Here is a 19,688-nt window from a genome sequence, read left to right as displayed (position 1 = left end):
AGATCCAGAATGCTGCATGTACATATTCAAACAATACTGCAAAAAGTCCAAAAATAAAGAAAACCAATTGAAATAACTTACCATTAAATAAACCATTAGACAAAACATGCACTGTATGATCCTAGAGAAACAGAATAAATACAAAAATAATCCATCTTGCCTTCTTTTCCAGGCCTTTGAGATGTTTCATCTGAATTTTTTCCAGCCAATTCATTAAAAATTAAATGATCATATTATGTACAACAATAATAAACAAATATGACTCATTTTCCACTTCTCCCAAAAAAGATATTGTTTGACTCATTTATATGACAGGGTGCACACATGAAGACGGGAAGGGGACAGAGGACATTTATAAAGCACAGAGTGGACAGTGCTGATAACTGGTGGTGATAATGTTTCGCCCCCTAGTGGGCTAAACCAGCCATGCCATTGGCAGTGCACTTAATGTGACGTCTCCCTCACTGCCCCTGGTTTCCACTTACTCAAAAAACTCAATGTCTGAAGGTGAGTAGAACTGACAAAATGTTGGAAATCTCATTATTTTCCTAAGTAGAAGGAAATAAAAAAGGAAAAAAGACCCAAATAAACAGAGAACAGCAACATTGTGGAAGAAAATGAGCACCAGAGTTGGAGAGAGAGAAAAGAAACTGGGGGAAAGAGTAAAAGACAGGGGGGAAAAAGACCGAGACATCCTCCGCGGTCATGTTGTTCTGTGATCTGTGGAAGCGGAGAACGGGAGATGATACTGTGGATGTTTAGGTCCTGGTACAGCTCAGCACAACTCATTCCCCTGAAGTACACACACACACACACACACACACACACACACACACACAGTGCTGGAAGTGCTCAGTGCAGTTTGTTTCTCAAGAGGCTGCATTCCTTCTTTTTTACTGTCAAAGACTCAAGTTGCTTCAAGAGGATAAAAATTCTGACAAGAGCACAGCAAAGCCACAGCAGGAGAGATTCAAAAGTGCAGAGTACATGCTGAGTAAATAGAAAATACTGCAAGAAAATACAATCATTTATCATTTTGCCCGGTTTCCCTTAATGGTGATTTTAACAGCCTTATTTTAACATCAATAACTTATTAATGACATTAGTAAGGGAGGATTGGCAGCCTCTGCCAGCAGCTACTCTGTGTTTTTCATTTTGTGCCTCCGGGTTGGATTTGGAGGGAAATCTGTTTTATTGCTCTATGGCACAAAACAGGAAGAAGGCGATGTTCCTCCGGCCCAGACTGAGCTGAAGCTTTGACAGCTCCTGGCAGTGGTAGATGAAAAGAGTGAAAGGCTGATGGAAGAATCACTTCCAACATGGTTATCTTCTTCAGTAAAGGCTTACAGCCCAGCCCACAGTAGTTCCTGGCCCCCTGCTTTTGGTCACACACCGCGTGAATAAACAAACTGGGCTTGAGGGACATGTCCCCGATCCTCTAGTTAACTTTGTTGCACCTGTAAGGACGGAGACATTATAACTTTATCATTCTCATTGGTTCATGTAGTTTGGCAATGTCCCTGCATAGCTCCACCCAACTTCCACCTGAGCAGTGGTCACATCAGTCTGGATAAGTGAAAACGCCAGCGAGGCTGTGCAGCGCCTTCAATCGATTGAGTTTTTAACCCTTTAAAAAAAAAAATCTAATTATTTTTATTGAGGTTTTGCAGGACATAAAAGTGCAGCGATGTTCAGTCATTAAAGAGAAATGAGAGACGAGTATGAGTATATAATATCACCAGCTGGCACCAATGCCAATCAATGAGCATAAAAAAACAAGGGATGTATATATATATATATATAAAAAAAAAATATATATATATATATATAACCAACAATAAAACAGTCCCTCCCCAGTCACTGCCAGTGAGCTATACATTCTGATATCTACCTGCCACACCAAGGTCTTATGGTGTAATGTAGTTAAGTACTTAATAATCAAGCATTTACAGGGTCTGGAATGTATTTTAAAAAGGGCCCCATGCTTCCTGTAATTTCCCATTTGTTTATTAAAGTGAGTATCTGATTTTCTCAAGTTTTGAGCAGGACATGAGCCATTGTGTATGAGTGGGCAGGGCAGCGTCCCTCCACCTGAGCAGGATTGCTCACCGAGCCAGAACGGAAACACAAGATAAAGTAGCCTGCGTCGTTTTTCCTCTCCAGTGACCCCAAAAAGAGCAACCAGAAGTTTGGCTCCAATTTGACCTTTTAACACCTGAGGTAGAGTGTGAAAGATCTCATTTTTAACCCTTTAATGGTCCTACCCAGTAAAAGTGAATTTAACAGAATTGTAAATGTAACAGAATACATTCTGCCCAAATTGTGCTCTGAAAGAAGCAAGCAGAGAGAAAGAGGAAGGGAGACTGTCGACTTTGGAGGTCACTTGCACCGCAGGGGTCAAAGCGGTCAGGACAGATTCAGACACTTTTAAGAAGACATTTTAAAATCATGTGTGCACATGTTCGACATGCCTAAGTTGCTTTTGTCAGTTCCTCTCACGTGGGATTTGTTTCTCTGCTGTGCGAGAGAGCAGAATGACGGGCAGAGATCTTATCGGGCAGTATTTTACATTTTGTGCCGTCCTGTCACTGTCACTGCGATGTTATCTGCAACCTTTCTTGCCGCACCTCTTTTCTCATCATCATTGGCTACTTTGGAAAACATCTGCAAGATATTTCAGAGATTGTAAAGATCAAACGTGAATATGTCATTGTCAACAGATGCTTACACATTGGTAAACAAACTGCAACACAACTGGTAGTCTCTGTTCCCCCATGGTGTCATTAGTGCAAGCATTTGATCAAATTTAAGACTACATTTCCCATGAGGCTTGTTGTCTCCTGCTGCAACGATGATGTTGTCCTGGAGATAACCTCTGGAAGTTTCAGTTCCAGTTGGGCTGAACATCTTGAGTTTTTATTTCAAAGCATCACCTTTTAGTCAGCAGTGCAGGTTTATCTCCTCAAGCTTTACTTGGATGGTAAAATTATTTGGCAAATATTACAACTGCTTCAAAAATATTCCCAGGTTTCAGAACGTTAAAGGCCAGTTCATACTTTCTCTCACCCTGGAGTCCAGACAGTACACCGTAGAAAGATTCAGTCTCTACCTCCACCTTGTGGTCGACCCCCATCATCATCTTTAAAGGTGAACTACACACTCGAGAGTTCCAGTTGGTGGATCAACACCACATTTTTATTTTCTTTCTTGGGTTCTGACATTCTTTTTGTAATAGTGATTCAAGATCTTTATGGTCATGACGCTCACATGTTTCCATTAAATTCAACCAATTTGTTATCCGTTTATTTGTATGTATGTCCAGTTTTAATTCGGCCTATTTGAAGATTTTCTGTCCATTCCAATGGACATCAAGTCTGTTCACATTATATAAAGTTTTATTAGAATTATTATTATTATACGGCTACAGAGGTTTTTGAGTTTCTCGTAAGAATGAGCGAAAGGTCAGGACTGACTTCATTTAGTTTAAAGATGCCTCCAGATGATGTCACTCAACCTCTGAACCCATATGAGTATTATGTTTATGTGCCAGCTGAGATAACCTGACATACTGTATATATGATCTGTGGGTTCCAAAGGAGGATATCTAAACGCTGACTGGCCTTAAATCACTGAAAAAATAGCAGGACTACCCATGTGTAGGCTGTAGCTAACACATCCAACATTTCCAATAAACTTTACACTGTCCTCGGCATCCATTTTGGTGGACATGACAAAAATATAATAAAGAAAATGTGATATAGCCTCATTTCTTCTAAGACATTCTTGTAAAGAGGGGTTGGTGAGCTTTGCAGTTGAAAAATACGACCATCCAGTGTTAATGTGATGGCATTACATCCAGTATGGGTCTGTAAAATGAGGACATTTATTTGTCGGTGTTCTGACACATGTAAGCTCATTTAAAAACCATTAATAGCCGTTTAAATATCGCTGTGTTCGTGAAAAAACACAGAGTGAAACAGCCATTAGCAGTTTCACTTTCATTTTTCACATTTAAAGGTAACAAATCAAAACTCCAGAACCGTATGTCTCTGCAGACCCTCAGCTCTGTTGTACATATTAGATATGGCGTGAAGCCTTCTGGGGATGCATGCTTTGAACATAAGCTGCCAAACAAAGTGCTGCAACTGTTTGGAACCATTCATTTTAAGCCATGCCCCTCAAGCTCTGCACCTGAACTCACCATCCCACAGGAGGGAAGCACTGAGGACAAATTCTATATGTAGCCTAATACACGCACCTTTACATTCTTGTAAATAGATACTGATTCAGAAATAGTTTTGCATAAATAAATAAATAAATCGTAGTTTTAGATAATAAATAGTTGACTTTCTACAATACATACACAGCATAGAATACTATTTTCTCTGAATCTTCTGTGAGAGTAAATAGCTCGTTTGAGCTTCTCTTTCACTCTTACTTCCTCCTGTAAATATTTAAATAGTTAGTTTGATCTTCTCTCTCCCTTTGTAGATTTTTCAAAAACTTTTTTACTTCAAATATACAATATCCCTCTAGTGAGTTTGTGATTATTTGGCTAAAGATGTCTCCATCTACCTTTTTAAATGGCTTGTTATATGGTGAACATCCAGTCACAGTCGGCTGCGTGGAACGGCAGACCGACCAACGCAGACCTCAATTATAGTGCGCGATGACGTCATCAATGCGCAAATGAGCGTATGAGCGTCATCTGGCGACTTTTAGCTACTTTTGGAGCTAGTGCTAGCTACTTTCATTGGAAAAAAGTTGGCAACACTGGCTCTCCGCCGCGATGCTGGGAGCCACAAACAAACATCTATGATCCATTGTCCGTTTGATAATCTAAACAAAGAACACGTTTTCTTGCGGTGGCCTTTCTAAAATGAAAGTAACTATATTCTGTTATGATCAAGGGGTTGATAAACCATAAACTGACAGCGCTAGCTAGTTGTAAAGTTGTCCGTACAAGACAATTGATGGATGGAGTCGTTTGTGTACCGCCCCCCTTATAATACTGTGAAGTGATTCGCTGAATTAAAAAAAGTGATTGACAACTGGTTCAGGTGGCGTATTGGTGAAATTAGTTTTTGACTGACAGTGGATTGTAAATGATTGACAGCTACCACGCCCTCTCAAAGTCTCCGGTCTGCAGAGATACAAACTTGCCAAGATGCGTCAACTCACCTTGAAAACGCCCGTAATGCCAGATTACCAGTCCAGCAGTCATCAACTCCACTTTCACTTTCGTGTTTCTTTTCACCTCCTAAAGCTCCTCCTGCCTCTGACTCACTGCGAGTTATTTTCGTTTCATCGTGTTTATATGTAAGTTTTGTTTTCCATTGCTCACAGCAAAGTTTGCATAATCAAACAATAAAGTTTCGTTTCTGACCGACTGCTGAGTCACATAAATCAGCTGTCGGTCTTTCAGAGCCACTACGCCAAAATGTTTTCGTGGGGAGAGGACTGTCAAAAGGGCTTTCGGTTGAGAAACGGCTCAAATATCTCAACAGGTGATCCAGTTCCCTTTTTAAACCTCAGTTTTCACATCACGGATCTGTCAGCAGGTCACAGGGCGATCGCCTTCGTCAAAAGCAATGGAGATGCGTTCATCATTCGCACAACTGAGAGCGGAGATGGGACAAGAGTCAGAGGAAGGCAGAGTGAGCATCAGTTTTATGTTCCTGTCTTTATGTAACACATGTGTTCCTTCTTACAAAGATCAGGCAAAAGGAAGCTGTCTTTTTTTTTTGCATCATTGATCTACTATCACCTGCTGTGTTTCTGTGGCTTGTGTACTCACAGAGTATGTGAAATGTCAAGAGAAGATTGAGGCTGTGGGTTGTGGTGATGATACGGTCACACTGCTGACTGAGACGGGCAAAGTTCTGTGTGTGGACACAGCTCACACTCCTTTCACTCCAAGGTAAGGAGAAACAAAGTTTATGTGCAACTGAGTGCAAATAGAGATATTTTGTTTAATGTGATTTTGTTTTTTGTTTTTTAATTGTCTTTTGTAAAACCTACAATTCATGGTAGTGAACTCTGATAGTTAAAGAACAAGTAAGTAACTTTAAGCTGTGCTGTTTCTGTTGTTTCAGGACACTTGAGGTTTTGTGTAAAATCCCAGTTTCTCAGGTTGCTTGTGGGAGCCAGCATTCAGTTGCCCTGACCAAAGGTACAGTAAAGTGTACAGTAGACTAATGTACAAGCTGAAAGCAAGATTCTGTTGGCTCCTACCACAGTCGTAGCTGCTCTCTCTGGGGTCCAGACACAAATACAAACACAATAAATGCTAAAATAGTCCAATATATGAGCATTATAGACAATAAACTTAAATTAATCCATTTGTATTTGAAGTTTGCATTCCACAACTGCATTTTGTAAACCCTTCTAATAACTGTTATTTGGGAAGTTGACCGTATGGAAGAAACACTGGATGGGATGGTAAAAGTTGACTCAAAGTCCAATAGTGGCTGAGATGAAGGCCAAGCACAAGATAATAATTAGTATAATAATAAAATGTGTTTATATAACACTTAATAAAGGGTCAAGGTGTCAGTAAAGTGATGAAGAAAGTCATGGTGATTTCTCCACAGATGGTCAGGTGTATACATGGGGCCAGGACTCCAGAGGCCAGCTGGGTCTGGGGGAGAGGAAGCCCGGCGCCAATTCACCCCAACACCTCCGATCTCTGTCAGCGGTGCCCCTGGTTCAGATCGCTGCAGGGGGAGAGCAGAGCTTCGCCCTCTCTGTCTCTGGAGGTGTGTTCGGCTGGGGCAGAAACGACAGCGGACAGCTCGGGCTGGGAGACACAACAGGTGAAAAAAGTAGTCATTATGTCTTACATTTATCAAAATACATACTGTTTTTGAAACATGTACCTGAATCGTAGAAAAGGTTTCAGTCGTAGTCATCTGGACACTGTTTTCAGAATCAAGACGTTTCGGCTCCCATCCGGAAGTCATTCTCAATTGGTTCATTCACACAATTGAGAATGACTTCCGGATGGGAGCCAAACGTCTTGATTCTGAAAACAGTGTCCAGATGACTACGACTGAAACCTTTTCTACGAGAGAACACTCCTGGACGAATGAGGGACTACACCGTCTTATGTACCTGAATGTTAATGTCTTCTCTATAGACAGACATACACCAACTCCTGTTCTTTGCCTGAACATGAAGAAAACTGTTCGCATTTCCTGTGGAAAGGACCACACTGCCATTTTGACAAAGGTTAGACAAAGAAAGCTGCTAACACTCTCATGCTGTAACCTACCACATTTTATTGCTGGAGAAGTATAAAAGCAAGCAGTTCTAACTTACTCTACAAATGACATTGAAATGATGGAATATGTTTTGAATGATCTCTGGTGAAAATGTTAGTTTTGAAAATAAATCACATACTTTTTGCAACACATAGATATCAGTTAAGAGGATATATATTTTTAGAGCTGAGTTTGCACAATATCTGCCTCATCACTGCAGTCCCCACATTCCATCTGCCAGACATCAGTCATTAATATTTGAATAGTATTTACTGTACACTGACACTGAGAATAAGACATACACATTGGGAGCAGAGGCAAGATTAAAAAAGGTTATTAATTGATGCTTTTTGTTAGAAAAAAAACATACTAATTTCTTAGATCCCACAGATATGTAAATAAGTAATAATAAACAATAAGTGGGACTTTAAACTTCAGTTGTCTGGTTGTTTCCTCAGACTGGTGCAGTGTTTACATTTGGCTCTGGTCAATATGGACAGCTTGGGCACAACTCATTCAGCGATGAACTACGACCTCGGCTTGTTGCAGAGCTCTGGGGGGCAAAGGTCACCAAAGTTGCATGTGGACGGTACAGTAAAATTATAAACTTTAACTTTTATCTAATTGTTTTGAGCCAGTTCGGCTCATTACCAATGCAGTTCCAGCATTTTTTTTTTTTTTTACATCTTCCAATTGTAAGTGTTTGTGCTTACAAATACCACAGTTAAAGGTTATACTGATAACATTTTTATGTAGACGAATATTAAAAAAAAAACATCTACAGAGCTTTTAGAAAGGTGCAGAATAAAAGTATCACTTTTCCTAAAAAAAAAAATATTATGATTGTGAATTAATCATTTTAAAAATGTTGACAGGTCCAAAATGAATGTTTTATTTATCTTAAAACCTTAACTATTGTGTTGTCACTGGTTACTGGTTTAACTGATAGAAAAATAACAGATTCAATCCCTGAGGAGCTTAGTGACAGTTGCGTTGAGTTACCTAACAATATAGTTCCCTCAAACAATGTAACGTTATAACGAAGATGCATATCAGAGGGGATTTAGAAGTGGGCCAGGGTCCGACATAACCGATGGCCCGGGGCCAGTACAAGTTTATGCAGGGCAACTTGATTGTGGCGAACTGGTCCGCTTATGAAAAGACGGTCGATCTTCTTTAAGAACGGAGTGGACGTGGGATCCCAATATATTACCAGTGTGGCATGTCGAGGGTAAATTAAAGTTCAGAACTACTGTAAATCTGCTCTTTATACTGTTTAGACTCAAAATGTGACTGTTATTGAGGGTGTCATCTCATATCGCCCTATTATGAGACCCTTTACTGAGGTACTTGTGGCTAGCTAGCCATGTAGCCAGCTGCGTTGAGCTCAGCAGCTACGGTGCTCGCGTTAATATAAAAATCTGAAAATACTGACATGATCATACAGTCGTCCTTTCTCCCTATAGCCATTGCTGCTGTGTGGCGCTCAGCTGTTTTTTATAATCTGCTATGAGGTTTGTTTTCTGCAAGAAAACACTTTGACTAATGTTAGGTCAACACTATGCTAAATCTAACGCTAGCTAACGTCAACTTTTAACTGTAGCTGTCTGTCTAATGTTGAGTGCTGTGGGTTTTAGCATCCATACAATGTATTGTCCTCTTTGATAGGAAGTGTTGCAATATAGGGCCCCTATAATTAATTAATGATGGGGAAAAATGGTTACCTAAAGATAGCTAGCCATACCCTAAGATTACCATAGATAACGTTACATGAAACCGCACAAAGTAACCCTTAATCTATAGCTAATGTATAGCTATATATATTGCAAAATGAATTCATTACTCTATCACAAAAGATTCATCACTTGGCATGACTGAGTCCGATTCTCACTCCACTCAACCATGAAATATGCAGGTTGTGCAACGAACCGGCAACCACTCAAATGGAATAGAAGGGGGGAGGGGAGTGCGTCATCTAGTGGCTGGATGTTATCGATGTTATCGATGTTATCGATAGCACCTTTGAATATATTTTCTGAACATTCTGAAAGAAGTTTTGTTCACTGTTGCATTTGAGAACATCACAGGACACATTTGACTACGACTTTAAGCTACATATTCACAGGTTGTTGCATCTTTGTGCATTTCACATCTCTTCTGTTGGTCATGCCCCATTCCATCAACAATAGAGAGGTTATTGCACTAGCTGCAGTGTAATGAAATGGAGACTAGGAAAGGATCTTTGTTTACATTAAAATACTGTTTGTGCTATATTGTTTTCTCAATCAGACATCACACATTAGTGATGACAGACTCCAAGAGGGTCTATTCCTTTGGGTGTGGTGAGCAAGGACAGCTGGGACATGGAGAGGCGAGTCATTGGTCTGTGCCACTACCTGTTCAAATGCCACAAGGTAACTACATTTCTAAAATAAGTCCAGTCAAGTCAAATCTATTTATAGAGCAATGTATTCAAAATACAATTAAATAATTAAAACTAATAGGAATGTAATTGTAACAGAAAAAATAAAACATTTTTATAATTATAAATAATTAAAGTTACATAAAAGTAATTGTAAACAGGTGGGTCTTTAGCTGGGATTTAAAAGTGGTGATAGATCATAAAGACCTAACAGTGAGGGGTAAACTGTTTCACAGTCTGGGAGCAGCAATGGAAAACGCCAGTGACAGTAGTACAGGGGAGATTTGGTCTCTCTTCTTGGTACCGGTGAGGAGTCTCGCTGCTGCCTTTTGAACTAGCTACAGGTGAGCTAGGGATGACAACATTAAGAGAGTTACAGTAGTCAAGACGTGAAGAGACAATAGCATGTAAAACGGTCTCCAGATCTCTAAGAGAGAGAAAAACTTTTTTTGCTTATGAACAGATATGGGAAAAAAGGTGCTACTAATGACAGAACTTATTTGTTTGTCAAATTTTAAAGCAGTCAAAAATGACGTGTGTACAGACATTTGAACACAGAGGACCAAGAAAACTGGCTACACCACTTGTGAAAGTTTTGGGACTGATAATAAGGAACTTAATCTCATTGAGCCGACTAACATTTTTGTCCATTCAGCCATAGAGTTGCGAAGTGGGACGGGCTGCTGGTTTCAGGTTACTGGTTTTTGCCCCATTCTGTATTACATTAAATTTTTTTCTTTAAAAGATATCCTCAATGTTACTAACACTAGGTTTATGTAGGGGTGGGCAATATGGCCCTAAAATAATATCACGATATTTCAGGGTATTTCTGCGAAATCAATGTGGTACCAAATGACACTTACAAGCTTTTACTAAACAACGGCATAAGTAGAAGACACTGTCTCTCTCTCTCTCTCTCTCTCTCTCTCTCTCTCTCTCTCTGTTTCTCTGTAGAGCATGTGCGATTGTCAGTAGACCGCACGGGAGGGGTAGAGTGATGGGAGATTGTCCACTAGTTAATCGATCGCGGATGGCGCTGTTAATATACCTGGCGGCCCGACCAAGTAAAGTCTATGTGTGGGAAACACTGCTTGATCTTTTGTAACCAAACCACTTCCACTACTGAAGTAGCTTGCCTTTTTGGAACCAACTCCTTCACCGTGGAGCCGGTAGCAATGTTACTTTCACTTTTGGCAATGCTTGTTGTTGCTGTGTGTAACAGTACTACGTCATTACATCAATAAGTCTGAATGTTGCCATTATCACGATATGAATTTTTTTCATCATATTAAAGATTATACCGGTATTATTCTGAACGATATGACATGGTACACCCCTAGGTTTATGTTATGACCACCACTTTCAATTATTCCAACCTTTCTGAGAAACCAGCTCTAAATACTACAATACCCATGAGCCTCATGCGCGTTGCCATGGAGAAGAAGCCAGTCAGAGGTGCGAATCAGAACAGAAGGGAATTTAAAAAGCTTTGTCGTTGCAGTTGTTAACAAAACGTGTTGCCATAGTTGCTGAATTCTATCAAAATTTGACCCAGGAATTAAAAGTGAACTGATGTAAGTTGCAGATTGTAAAATCAGTTTTCTCAACAGGGTAATCTTTACCTCCCACCCAACGCTAGCGGCTCACATGACATTTTAAGCTCTGTAATTGGATGTTTTTTGCCAAAATGCATCATGGGGGTCGTAGTTAACTTCTCCCCTGAAATGTTTATGTACACAATTGTACAATTGTACCTGTATACTTCGACTTTTTATCAAGAACCAGCTATTTTGTAACCCAGTTGTTAAACGTTTAGACTGATGATTGAGACTTAAATTTTTACTTACCAGGTGTGCCCGAAATAGCTCCTCCAACTTCGCAACTTTATCAACATTCTCAAGACAATTTAGAAGGGACTGAAGGTCATGTGCTTAACCCGGTTTTAAGGGGAGGTATAGCTGCATGTTGTTGGTGTAGCAATGGTAAGGAATGTTGCATTTTCTAAAAACAGACCTCAGTGGCAGCATATATAATGCAAATAGAAAAGGGCCTAAAATAGAACCTTGGGGTACACCACAAGTAGCAGAAGAGGATGGAAATCTAAATCTAAGGCCACTCTTAGGCATTACCCAGAATACAGTACCTACTGCATGTTTGAGACAGTGCAAGTGTATAGAATGGTTGATTTTATGGCATGGTTAAAATGACAGTTCCTAAGACCTCCTAAACCATGCCATACAACCAACTTATTTCAAGGATAGAGATAACTTTTATTCTGTTATTATTTCAGACACCACTAATGGTCCCATAATTAGAAACATCTACGCAGGAGGAAACTGTTCGTTTGCAACGTGCATGTCTATTCAGGTACCAAGACAAATACGTACAATACAGACGATAATTGTAGGAGGTGTAATAATACCTTTACCCCAATTATTTATACATGTAAAGTCATTTTTCTAAACCAAACATTAACTTGTTCCTATTTCTTTCACAGGAAGTTCATGAGGAGTCAGCCACTGACAATGTCAGCAAAATGTCACAGCTCTCTATTGATGATATGATTGACAAATGGGTCTCTAAATGTTATGCAAAATCAGTGAAAAACTTAAAACAGTAAGTATAATGCAGCAGCAGTTATTATTTTCTCAATATATAATTGGTTTGTTGAATAGTCCAGTGTTTTATGACTGTTATTTGGCTCCAAAGTCCAAAGCTATTAACACTGTATTCTCAGTGTTATTGACTAACCACATGAAACCTTCACAGGGAAATCCGCAGGGCGTTTTCCTCTGCATCCTGTGTGAATCAAAGCTTCCTTGATCAAAGGTAAACACCATCTGTGCATGATCTTCACTTCTTCATATCTGGTGAATTACATTACATTTGTACACATGTACTTTTTGTCTTCATAGCAAAGATGAACATTTCCAGACTTCACCAAAGTACTCCGGCTTGAATTTGTCACTTGCACAACATTGTTTTGAGAAACTGGTGAAGAACGATGATGTTTTGGCAGAGGTATGAAATTCAAATGTGACTATGTATGTTTGGTATCTGATCAGTAATTAACAAGGACGAGTGGGAACTTTACTTTCAAAACCTTTTAGTAATATTCTACTCAGTTATTAAGTTATATTTTCTCAACAGGTTCAGGCTGCTGTTCTGCGGTTGCTTCCCTCTCTTGATAAGAAGCCAGTGGGAGTGGAGGGGTTGAGGATCTTCCTGCTTCTCAATGAGCTTCTGCATGTGATCCAGAGTCACAAACAGCAACAAACAAGCACAAAGCTCGCTGAGGCGGTCGCTGCTGCCATACTAAGACTCTCTGCTGACAGCCTCCAGGTCATAGGTACTGGGAAAGATAACTGTTTGAACTATTTGAATGTTTGAGAGGCTTCATTTATCATTAATCATAGGATCGTGTCGTGGTGTACTCATCAGACCTACCACTAAATCGTGTTCTCTAGGGGTGGAAATGGTGAAAAAAAAAGTAGGTTTTTGATATTTTTCTGACAGCCAAATTAAGTTTTGTGAATTACCGTAAAACTATGCAGCCTGAATGAAGCAGGGCAGGATGCACTTCTCTGTTGCAGGGCAGCTGATAATGACATGTTCCCCACAGTTGATAAATACTTATTTTCCAAAAACCTGGACATCCTATAATGCTATTGTGTAACTTAATAAACAAAAAAATGCTTTTAACACCCTAGCCCAGTCTACAGTTGAAACATTTTTTTATTCTAATAAGATGCTTTACATTAATTGTAGTAAGTTGTGCCCTTTTATGGAGTCTGGAGGGTGCCAAATATAATAATTCCAATAATTATTTTCAGATTATGATCAATTAATAAGATGAGGAATTGCAATTATGAATTCATTAGGTAAAATAAATGCATCATTATTATGTGTTTAAATTATGAATTAATAATTGGATTTTAAAATGGAATCATAACATTTGATTTACTTTTTGTTATTTCATTTACTAATGTCCTTCCCTGTTATATTGTCCAGCTGTCATGTGTTGCACGGTGCTGCCACCCTTTGCTGTGCGCAGGAACAGGTGGAAGGAGTCATGTGTGATGTTGGGAATCAATTTTAAATTCAATTATTAATTCATTAGAATTATTAATAACAAATGTTATGGACCTCTTTTTAAACTTTGAGTTCTTTACTTTAATTAAATGCAAATGTATTTGTTCAATTTAAAATAGTTTTTTTATTTTTCAATTTATTGACTGATTATAATTTATGACTAGTAAAGTCCAGTGGCACACTCCAGACTCCATATCTGTGACATCTGCTCATTGTGAAATGCTCACTGACATTAATATCTGCAAATCTCCATGTTGTCTTCTTCAGGGGACTGGTGGTCCTCACTGTCGCCCTCCACCATGGTTAAACATGTTAAGGTGTGGAAGCAGGCCCTCTCAGAGATCCTGTCCTTTAAGCCTGTTCCTCGCAACTCTGGAGTCAGAAACCTGCTGCTAGTCCTCCGGTATATGTACAATGTTAGTATCAGTTGTTACCTGTATTTTCTGTGAATGTCACACGCATAATAATAAACCACTAATCCTACTCACTCTTACTACAAAATCAAACTTTTTACATTGTTGAACTTTTCATCTAATAATAAAAAACACTTGTTATAAAGGCCAACAGCAGGATTGCAGAACCGCGAAGGATGCCAGAAAGCAACTTTTGTTTGTTGACTGACATTGACTTTCTTCATGAGGACCTGTGGCTTTGGCGTTTACGGTCGCAACACAAGGTAAAAAAAAAGCCTTGTGCCTGTGCATCATGGGTTTGAATCCACTTCATGATAGCTGTCAAGTCATTCCCTCCTTCTGTCTTCTTTGTTTCTGTCACTTTTCAGACACTGTTCATTCAAGTAAAAAACACATTTAAAAAATCTGTGATCTTCAATAGTTGTCATATACATACATTGTTAAATGTAAAGGACCTCTTTGGGTTTTTCCTTTTCAGAATGGGCATGCTGAGCCACTTATCCTTTGTAGCTTTCCAATTGTGATGGATCTGCAGTCAAAGAAAATGGTTTTTGACATGAATGCTGAATACACCAAGGTAACTGAAAGCACTGAACTTGAACTAGCCTTTACACACAATACTGTCAGGGTCAAGAAATCTCCAAGATATCCCTTTTTTTCAGTGTGTATCATTGCAGTATGATAGAATACATGTTCTCAATGTGAGAAACACACTGAAGTTAGCTGTCAGTTACACAACACAAAAATGGAAAAATAAGCTATGACAAATGAAATCTTGAACTTTGTTCCAGTCGGAAACAATGAGGCTCAACCTCTGGAAGTGGTTTTTGAGATGGGGATTGCCGCCGCCTCAAAACCTGGTCTTTAAACTGGAGCTGAGGCGAGCATCGGTTTTGGAAGACACCTTTGACCAACTGGCTGCTGCTCATCACAATGACTACAAGATGCGACTTGTGGTAAACATGTAGTTTTGATCTGATAGCCATAGCATGGCCAAAGTCACACTAAAAAGCTTGAATTAGTGTTTAGTTACTCTTGTTTAAGCTACTGTTTCACCAGGAAAACTGTTTGTGCCCTTTTGTCTTCTAGGTTTATTTTGATGAAAACCGTACATTAGATAATGTCTACATAAAAGACTTCTTCTACGAAGTGTTTCACGAGATGGTGTCAGCTGAATCTATGATGTTCATGAGCAATGACTCTGAAACGCTGGCATGGTTCCCATCCAAAGTAAGACTTTAGGAAAAAATTTTTTGACAGACTCAGAAATCACTGTATTGATTCCCCTCTGATGGTAATAAGTAATAATGAAACAATATTCAGTTCAGATATTAAGGTCTTACCTCATAAAAATATCATAAGATAAATCATCAATCCTATAGCAATGCATACAGTAGATTTTTGTTATAAATTGTCTCTACCATCATCATCACCAGGCAACACAGGAGGACCAGAGATACTTTCAGTTTGGGGTTCTGTGTGGATTGGCTTTATACCACCAGTGCATCATATACTTACCTTTCCCACTGGCTCTGTTCAAGAAGCTGCTTGGTGTAAAGCCTTCACTGGGGGATATGATAGAATTCAGCCCATGTGTTGGAAAGTAAGAGGAAATTAATGTATATTTCAATCACACTGATTTTTGGTTTTAGGTGTTGATTTCTGGACATACTGTAAACATTGTGCAGCCTCTTTGACATCTTAAATATAGTTTCTTTTATTGTGTTTCAAGGAGTCTGCAGTACATCCTGGAAGACTACAAAGATGATGACATAGAAAACCTGGGCATGTATTTTTTGGTAGGTGTTTCACAGATGGCCAATAACTTATCTAATGTATCCTCTTTATGATATCTAAATGACAATCCATTATCATTTCCCAATGTAGTGTTCTTCTTTCTTATAACTGATCAACAGATTGACTGGGATGGGACAGAGGTTGACCTTGATCCTCAAGATCCTGGAAAGCCAGTGATGAGTCAAAATAAGTAAGGACCATGAAAGCATTTATTACTCTGCCCAAATTTTTGTGACACTATGAGAGCAGTGAGAGTGAACCAAAACAGTGAAGGTGTGGGCTGGAAAACCAAAACAATAAGCTAAAAGATGCTATAAAGCTCTGTAGGACTGAGAGGAACTGCAGAGTCTGGTGATAATTCTCTGTGTGCTTGTCACAACGAGCGACCCCTTTCACAATACACATAATCATGCAATCCACTGTTAACATGAAACTATTAACTAAAGCCTTCTTGAACAAAGAGCATGAGAGAGCCTGCTTTTATCAGTAAAGAAATATTTCTAAAAACAATTAATTTCTTTCTGCCGCTGACCTGGAGAATGTTATTTAAGCTTTCATTTGATTCTGTATTGATTTTTGTAACTCTATAATAAGCACTTATCATCGCCAAACATTTTTAATGCAGCGTTATCTTCGTTAAGGTGGAGAAAGTTACAAATCATCCGAGACTTAATATCCTCAGAGCAATCCGTTAGGGCAAAAGATATATTATGTCTACTAATTATGTGACAGAGCAGATAATAATTTGACAGATGTGTGGACCTATTTGTTGAATTGAAACTTTGATCTGCTGAACAGGAAGGAGTTTGTGGATGCCTACGTGAATCATGTCTTCAACACATCAGTGGAGGGTGTGTTTCAGGAGTTCGAGCGAGGCTTCTTCCAGGTGTGTGACCGGGATCTGGTGAAGCTGTTTCGGCCAGAGGAGCTGCAGGAAGTGCTGGTGGGCAAAGACTTCCATGACTGGGCAAAGCTGAAACAGGTACAGTCCAAAACAAGTGCTCCTCGTGGTCTAGTTTTCTCTCCAACTGCAACTGATTTATCATATCCTCATGTGCTGGATTTGAATACTACAAATTATTATAACAGTCTATAACTAAAGTAACAGTCTGTTTTACTGTCATTAGAACACAGATTATGAGGGGGGGTACAATGTTGGCCACCCCACCATAAAGATGTTTTGGGAGGTTTTTGATGAACTAACTGAGGATCAGAAGAAAGCTTTCCTTTGTAAGTATTCTACCTGATTTTAACATAAAAACAATTGCAATTTAGACATATGCATTGAAATTATATTGCATTGATCTGTTAGACTAGACTCGCTATATATGCGCTGAATAGAGGGAAAGCAACTAATCATTGGAATCTAATTAAGTCACCTGGAGATATTTCAATCTAGATGGTGCATGAAAGTTTTTGCATTTACTGTCCTGTACACTTGGTATCTGGTAAGTCTTTTGAAGGAAAATGCACTTGCACAGTAGATGATGTTTTACCAGCGATGGTGATTTGTTTGAATTCAATAAATGAACTGTTATAATTAGCATGAGCAGCGATAACATGATGTCTAATCTCAGGGGAGGGCAGCGCAGAGCCTAACACTAAGGATGTCACAAAAGTAAATAAATTAAAAAGGAAGAAACTCACTGATTACCACTTTTCCCTCCACTAGGGTTTGTGACAGGTTTTGAAAGGGAGCCTATTCTTGGCATGAAAAAGATCAAGATGACAGTCACAGTTGGACAAGTCCAGGACCTGTCCTACGACCAGTACTACCCTGAAACAGAAACATGTTTCTCACTCCTGAAGCTGCCCTTATACTCAACCAAGGAGATCATGCAAACCAAGCTGACAGAGGCCCTGAGCAACAACAGAAGAAGCTACAAGTGATGGTGGGACTGTACTCCGACTATTCACTGTACCTGTACTGAACAGAGCACTTAACATTGTAATAGAGCACTTTGTAAATGGTTGGCCAAAGAGCAGCCTTTGTAGCTACTGCTAGTGTACCTGTGTATTAGCAAACATGAAGGGTTTAAAAATGTTTATGATGATTTTGTTAGTGGTGGGTAGATATCAGTGAAAATACTGATATAAATAGTACAAATATATATACGTATGTTGTAGAGAAGTCTTAACTAAGTTATTTAATTATATTTCCTTTCACAGTTTCCTCGGGGAAGAAAGAGTTTGATATATTTTGTTATTTTGGGAACAACAAGAAATGCTATAAACAAAATGATTGCATACAGTAAAGTATAATCCTCTACATTTGTAGTGGCTGTGCGTGTTTGTTACATTTATCAAGGGAGATTTTCCAAAACTTTATGTATGAAAATATGTGTTACATGTTTACGTTTTTATGTTGGAGCAATAAAAAAATACATTCTTCTGTACTTCTCAGCTGTGGAATAACTAATAAAACTCAACATATTAGGTATACCTTGAGATAGAGCTAAACACTGCATTGTGAAACTGCTTTCCAGGTAAATATTTAATTCAATTGCAGCATCTCTTGTATACATCCAGATAATACAATTTTGAGCACAACAATCCATCGCTTTTTTATGCTTGTTTTCATTCTCTGCATTCACACCCTCGTACTGTACACGTTATGGTTTTTGAGGGTGCAAACATGGATTATAAAGATAGAAAAGCAACACTTTTTCATAGAACAACAAATACAGAGCAACTTGAAGAGCTGTCCTCATTCTTAGTGCTGCAGATAGTCAGCTGGGTTAGCTGAAGTGAAATAATGCAACTCATATAAATAAAGTATATGAGTTAGGAGATATATAAGTATATCTAGTAAGGATTACCTTCTATCTTTTGTTAGAATGTACAGGACTTAGAGATGCACCTCCTGCTGATGTAGAGTGGATTCAAACTGTATTGATGGTGGTGTGTAAAACCCCTTGCCCTTATACTGTTTAGGGGATTACTCAGGTTGGATGTATAGCTTTCCCCCAAGCTATTTGGTTCCTTTCAGCTGGAGCACAACGTTGAAAGCATTGGTGTGAGAATGAGCGATGTAAAATCATGAAAACAAAATGACTTTATTTAACTGAATCTGAAAGGTAGCCTACTTACTGCTTCAGAAATACTATTTAAAGTAGAAAATGAGATTTTTTCTTTGAGACAAGTGTCATGGTGTAGGTAGCCTAAGTAGAACTAGTGCGCTAAAGTTTAGTAAAGTTCATTTAGTATAGCATCTTTCACTGAGCAAGCTCACAAGTGCTTCACTGTAGTAAAAGGCTGCATTTTAAAGCTGCTATTTAAAGGCTCGAGAGCGCAGATCGTACCTGACAGAAAGAGCTCATTTACAGTATTTGAAGCTCATTACTTCTGTAGCGCATTTCGATTATTCCCCATGAGCTTTGTGTTTTGTTTTGGGGTTTTTTTGTTTTGTTTGTTAATTTGTTCAAATAAATTGATGCTAGGCCTACTAGTAATTTCCATTTTTTTACCCGCTTGATAGAAGGAGCTACCCTAGTTTTAAGCACATTTTAGGGTCAATTATTGACATGCTGCATATTTGCCACCCTCACAATGAGGTGACTCAACGTCACTTCATGATCCTTCTCATCCCTCCTCAGAGCTGAAGACTATCTGAGACTCAACCGTAGAGCTGAAACATTAGTAAGCTTAATTACACCCATAATGCGATCTGACCCAAAAATGCTCTTTTAAAAACCCTTAATA

The 19,688-nt window shown here is 38.9% G+C and overlaps 1 protein-coding gene across 1 annotated transcript; it reads left to right on the top strand.

The window, feature by feature from the left end:
• The first annotated feature begins 5,360 nt into the window (after nt 1-5,360).
• Nucleotides 5,361-18,382, top strand: LOC122875058 (probable E3 ubiquitin-protein ligase HERC4). The gene is made up of 23 exons (XM_044193816.1): nt 5,361-5,657; nt 5,800-5,920; nt 6,096-6,172; nt 6,594-6,815; nt 7,139-7,230; nt 7,721-7,851; nt 9,552-9,676; nt 11,975-12,051; nt 12,182-12,300; nt 12,454-12,513; nt 12,600-12,705; nt 12,835-13,033; nt 14,044-14,192; nt 14,336-14,452; nt 14,668-14,766; nt 14,981-15,145; nt 15,279-15,419; nt 15,626-15,792; nt 15,922-15,988; nt 16,106-16,176; nt 16,785-16,968; nt 17,114-17,216; nt 17,659-18,382. Exons 1-23 carry the CDS (start codon nt 5,441-5,443, stop codon nt 17,874-17,876), a joined length of 3,027 nt encoding a protein of 1,008 aa, XP_044049751.1. The 5' UTR covers nt 5,361-5,440; the 3' UTR covers nt 17,877-18,382.
• The last annotated feature ends 1,306 nt before the right edge of the window (nt 18,383-19,688 follow it).

This window comes from Siniperca chuatsi, linkage group LG4 (genome assembly GCF_020085105.1).
Source record: "Siniperca chuatsi isolate FFG_IHB_CAS linkage group LG4, ASM2008510v1, whole genome shotgun sequence".
In the NCBI taxonomy this organism is placed as follows: Eukaryota; Metazoa; Chordata; class Actinopteri; order Centrarchiformes; family Sinipercidae; genus Siniperca; species Siniperca chuatsi.
This window is presented reverse-complemented; position numbering and strand designations above follow the sequence as displayed.

Excerpts from the sequence above, each read along its gene's own strand:
- LOC122875058 (XM_044193816.1), top strand. The coding sequence starts at position 5,441 with ATGTTTTCGTGGGGAGAGGACTGTCAAAAGGGCTTTCGGTTGAGAAAC. Across the intron at positions 12,052-12,181 it reads CAACGTGCATGTCTATTCAG|GAAGTTCATGAGGAGTCAGC; the intron begins GTACCAAGACAA and ends TTTCTTTCACAG. Across the intron at positions 14,193-14,335 it reads TCCTCCGGTATATGTACAAT|GCCAACAGCAGGATTGCAGA; the intron begins GTTAGTATCAGT and ends CTTGTTATAAAG.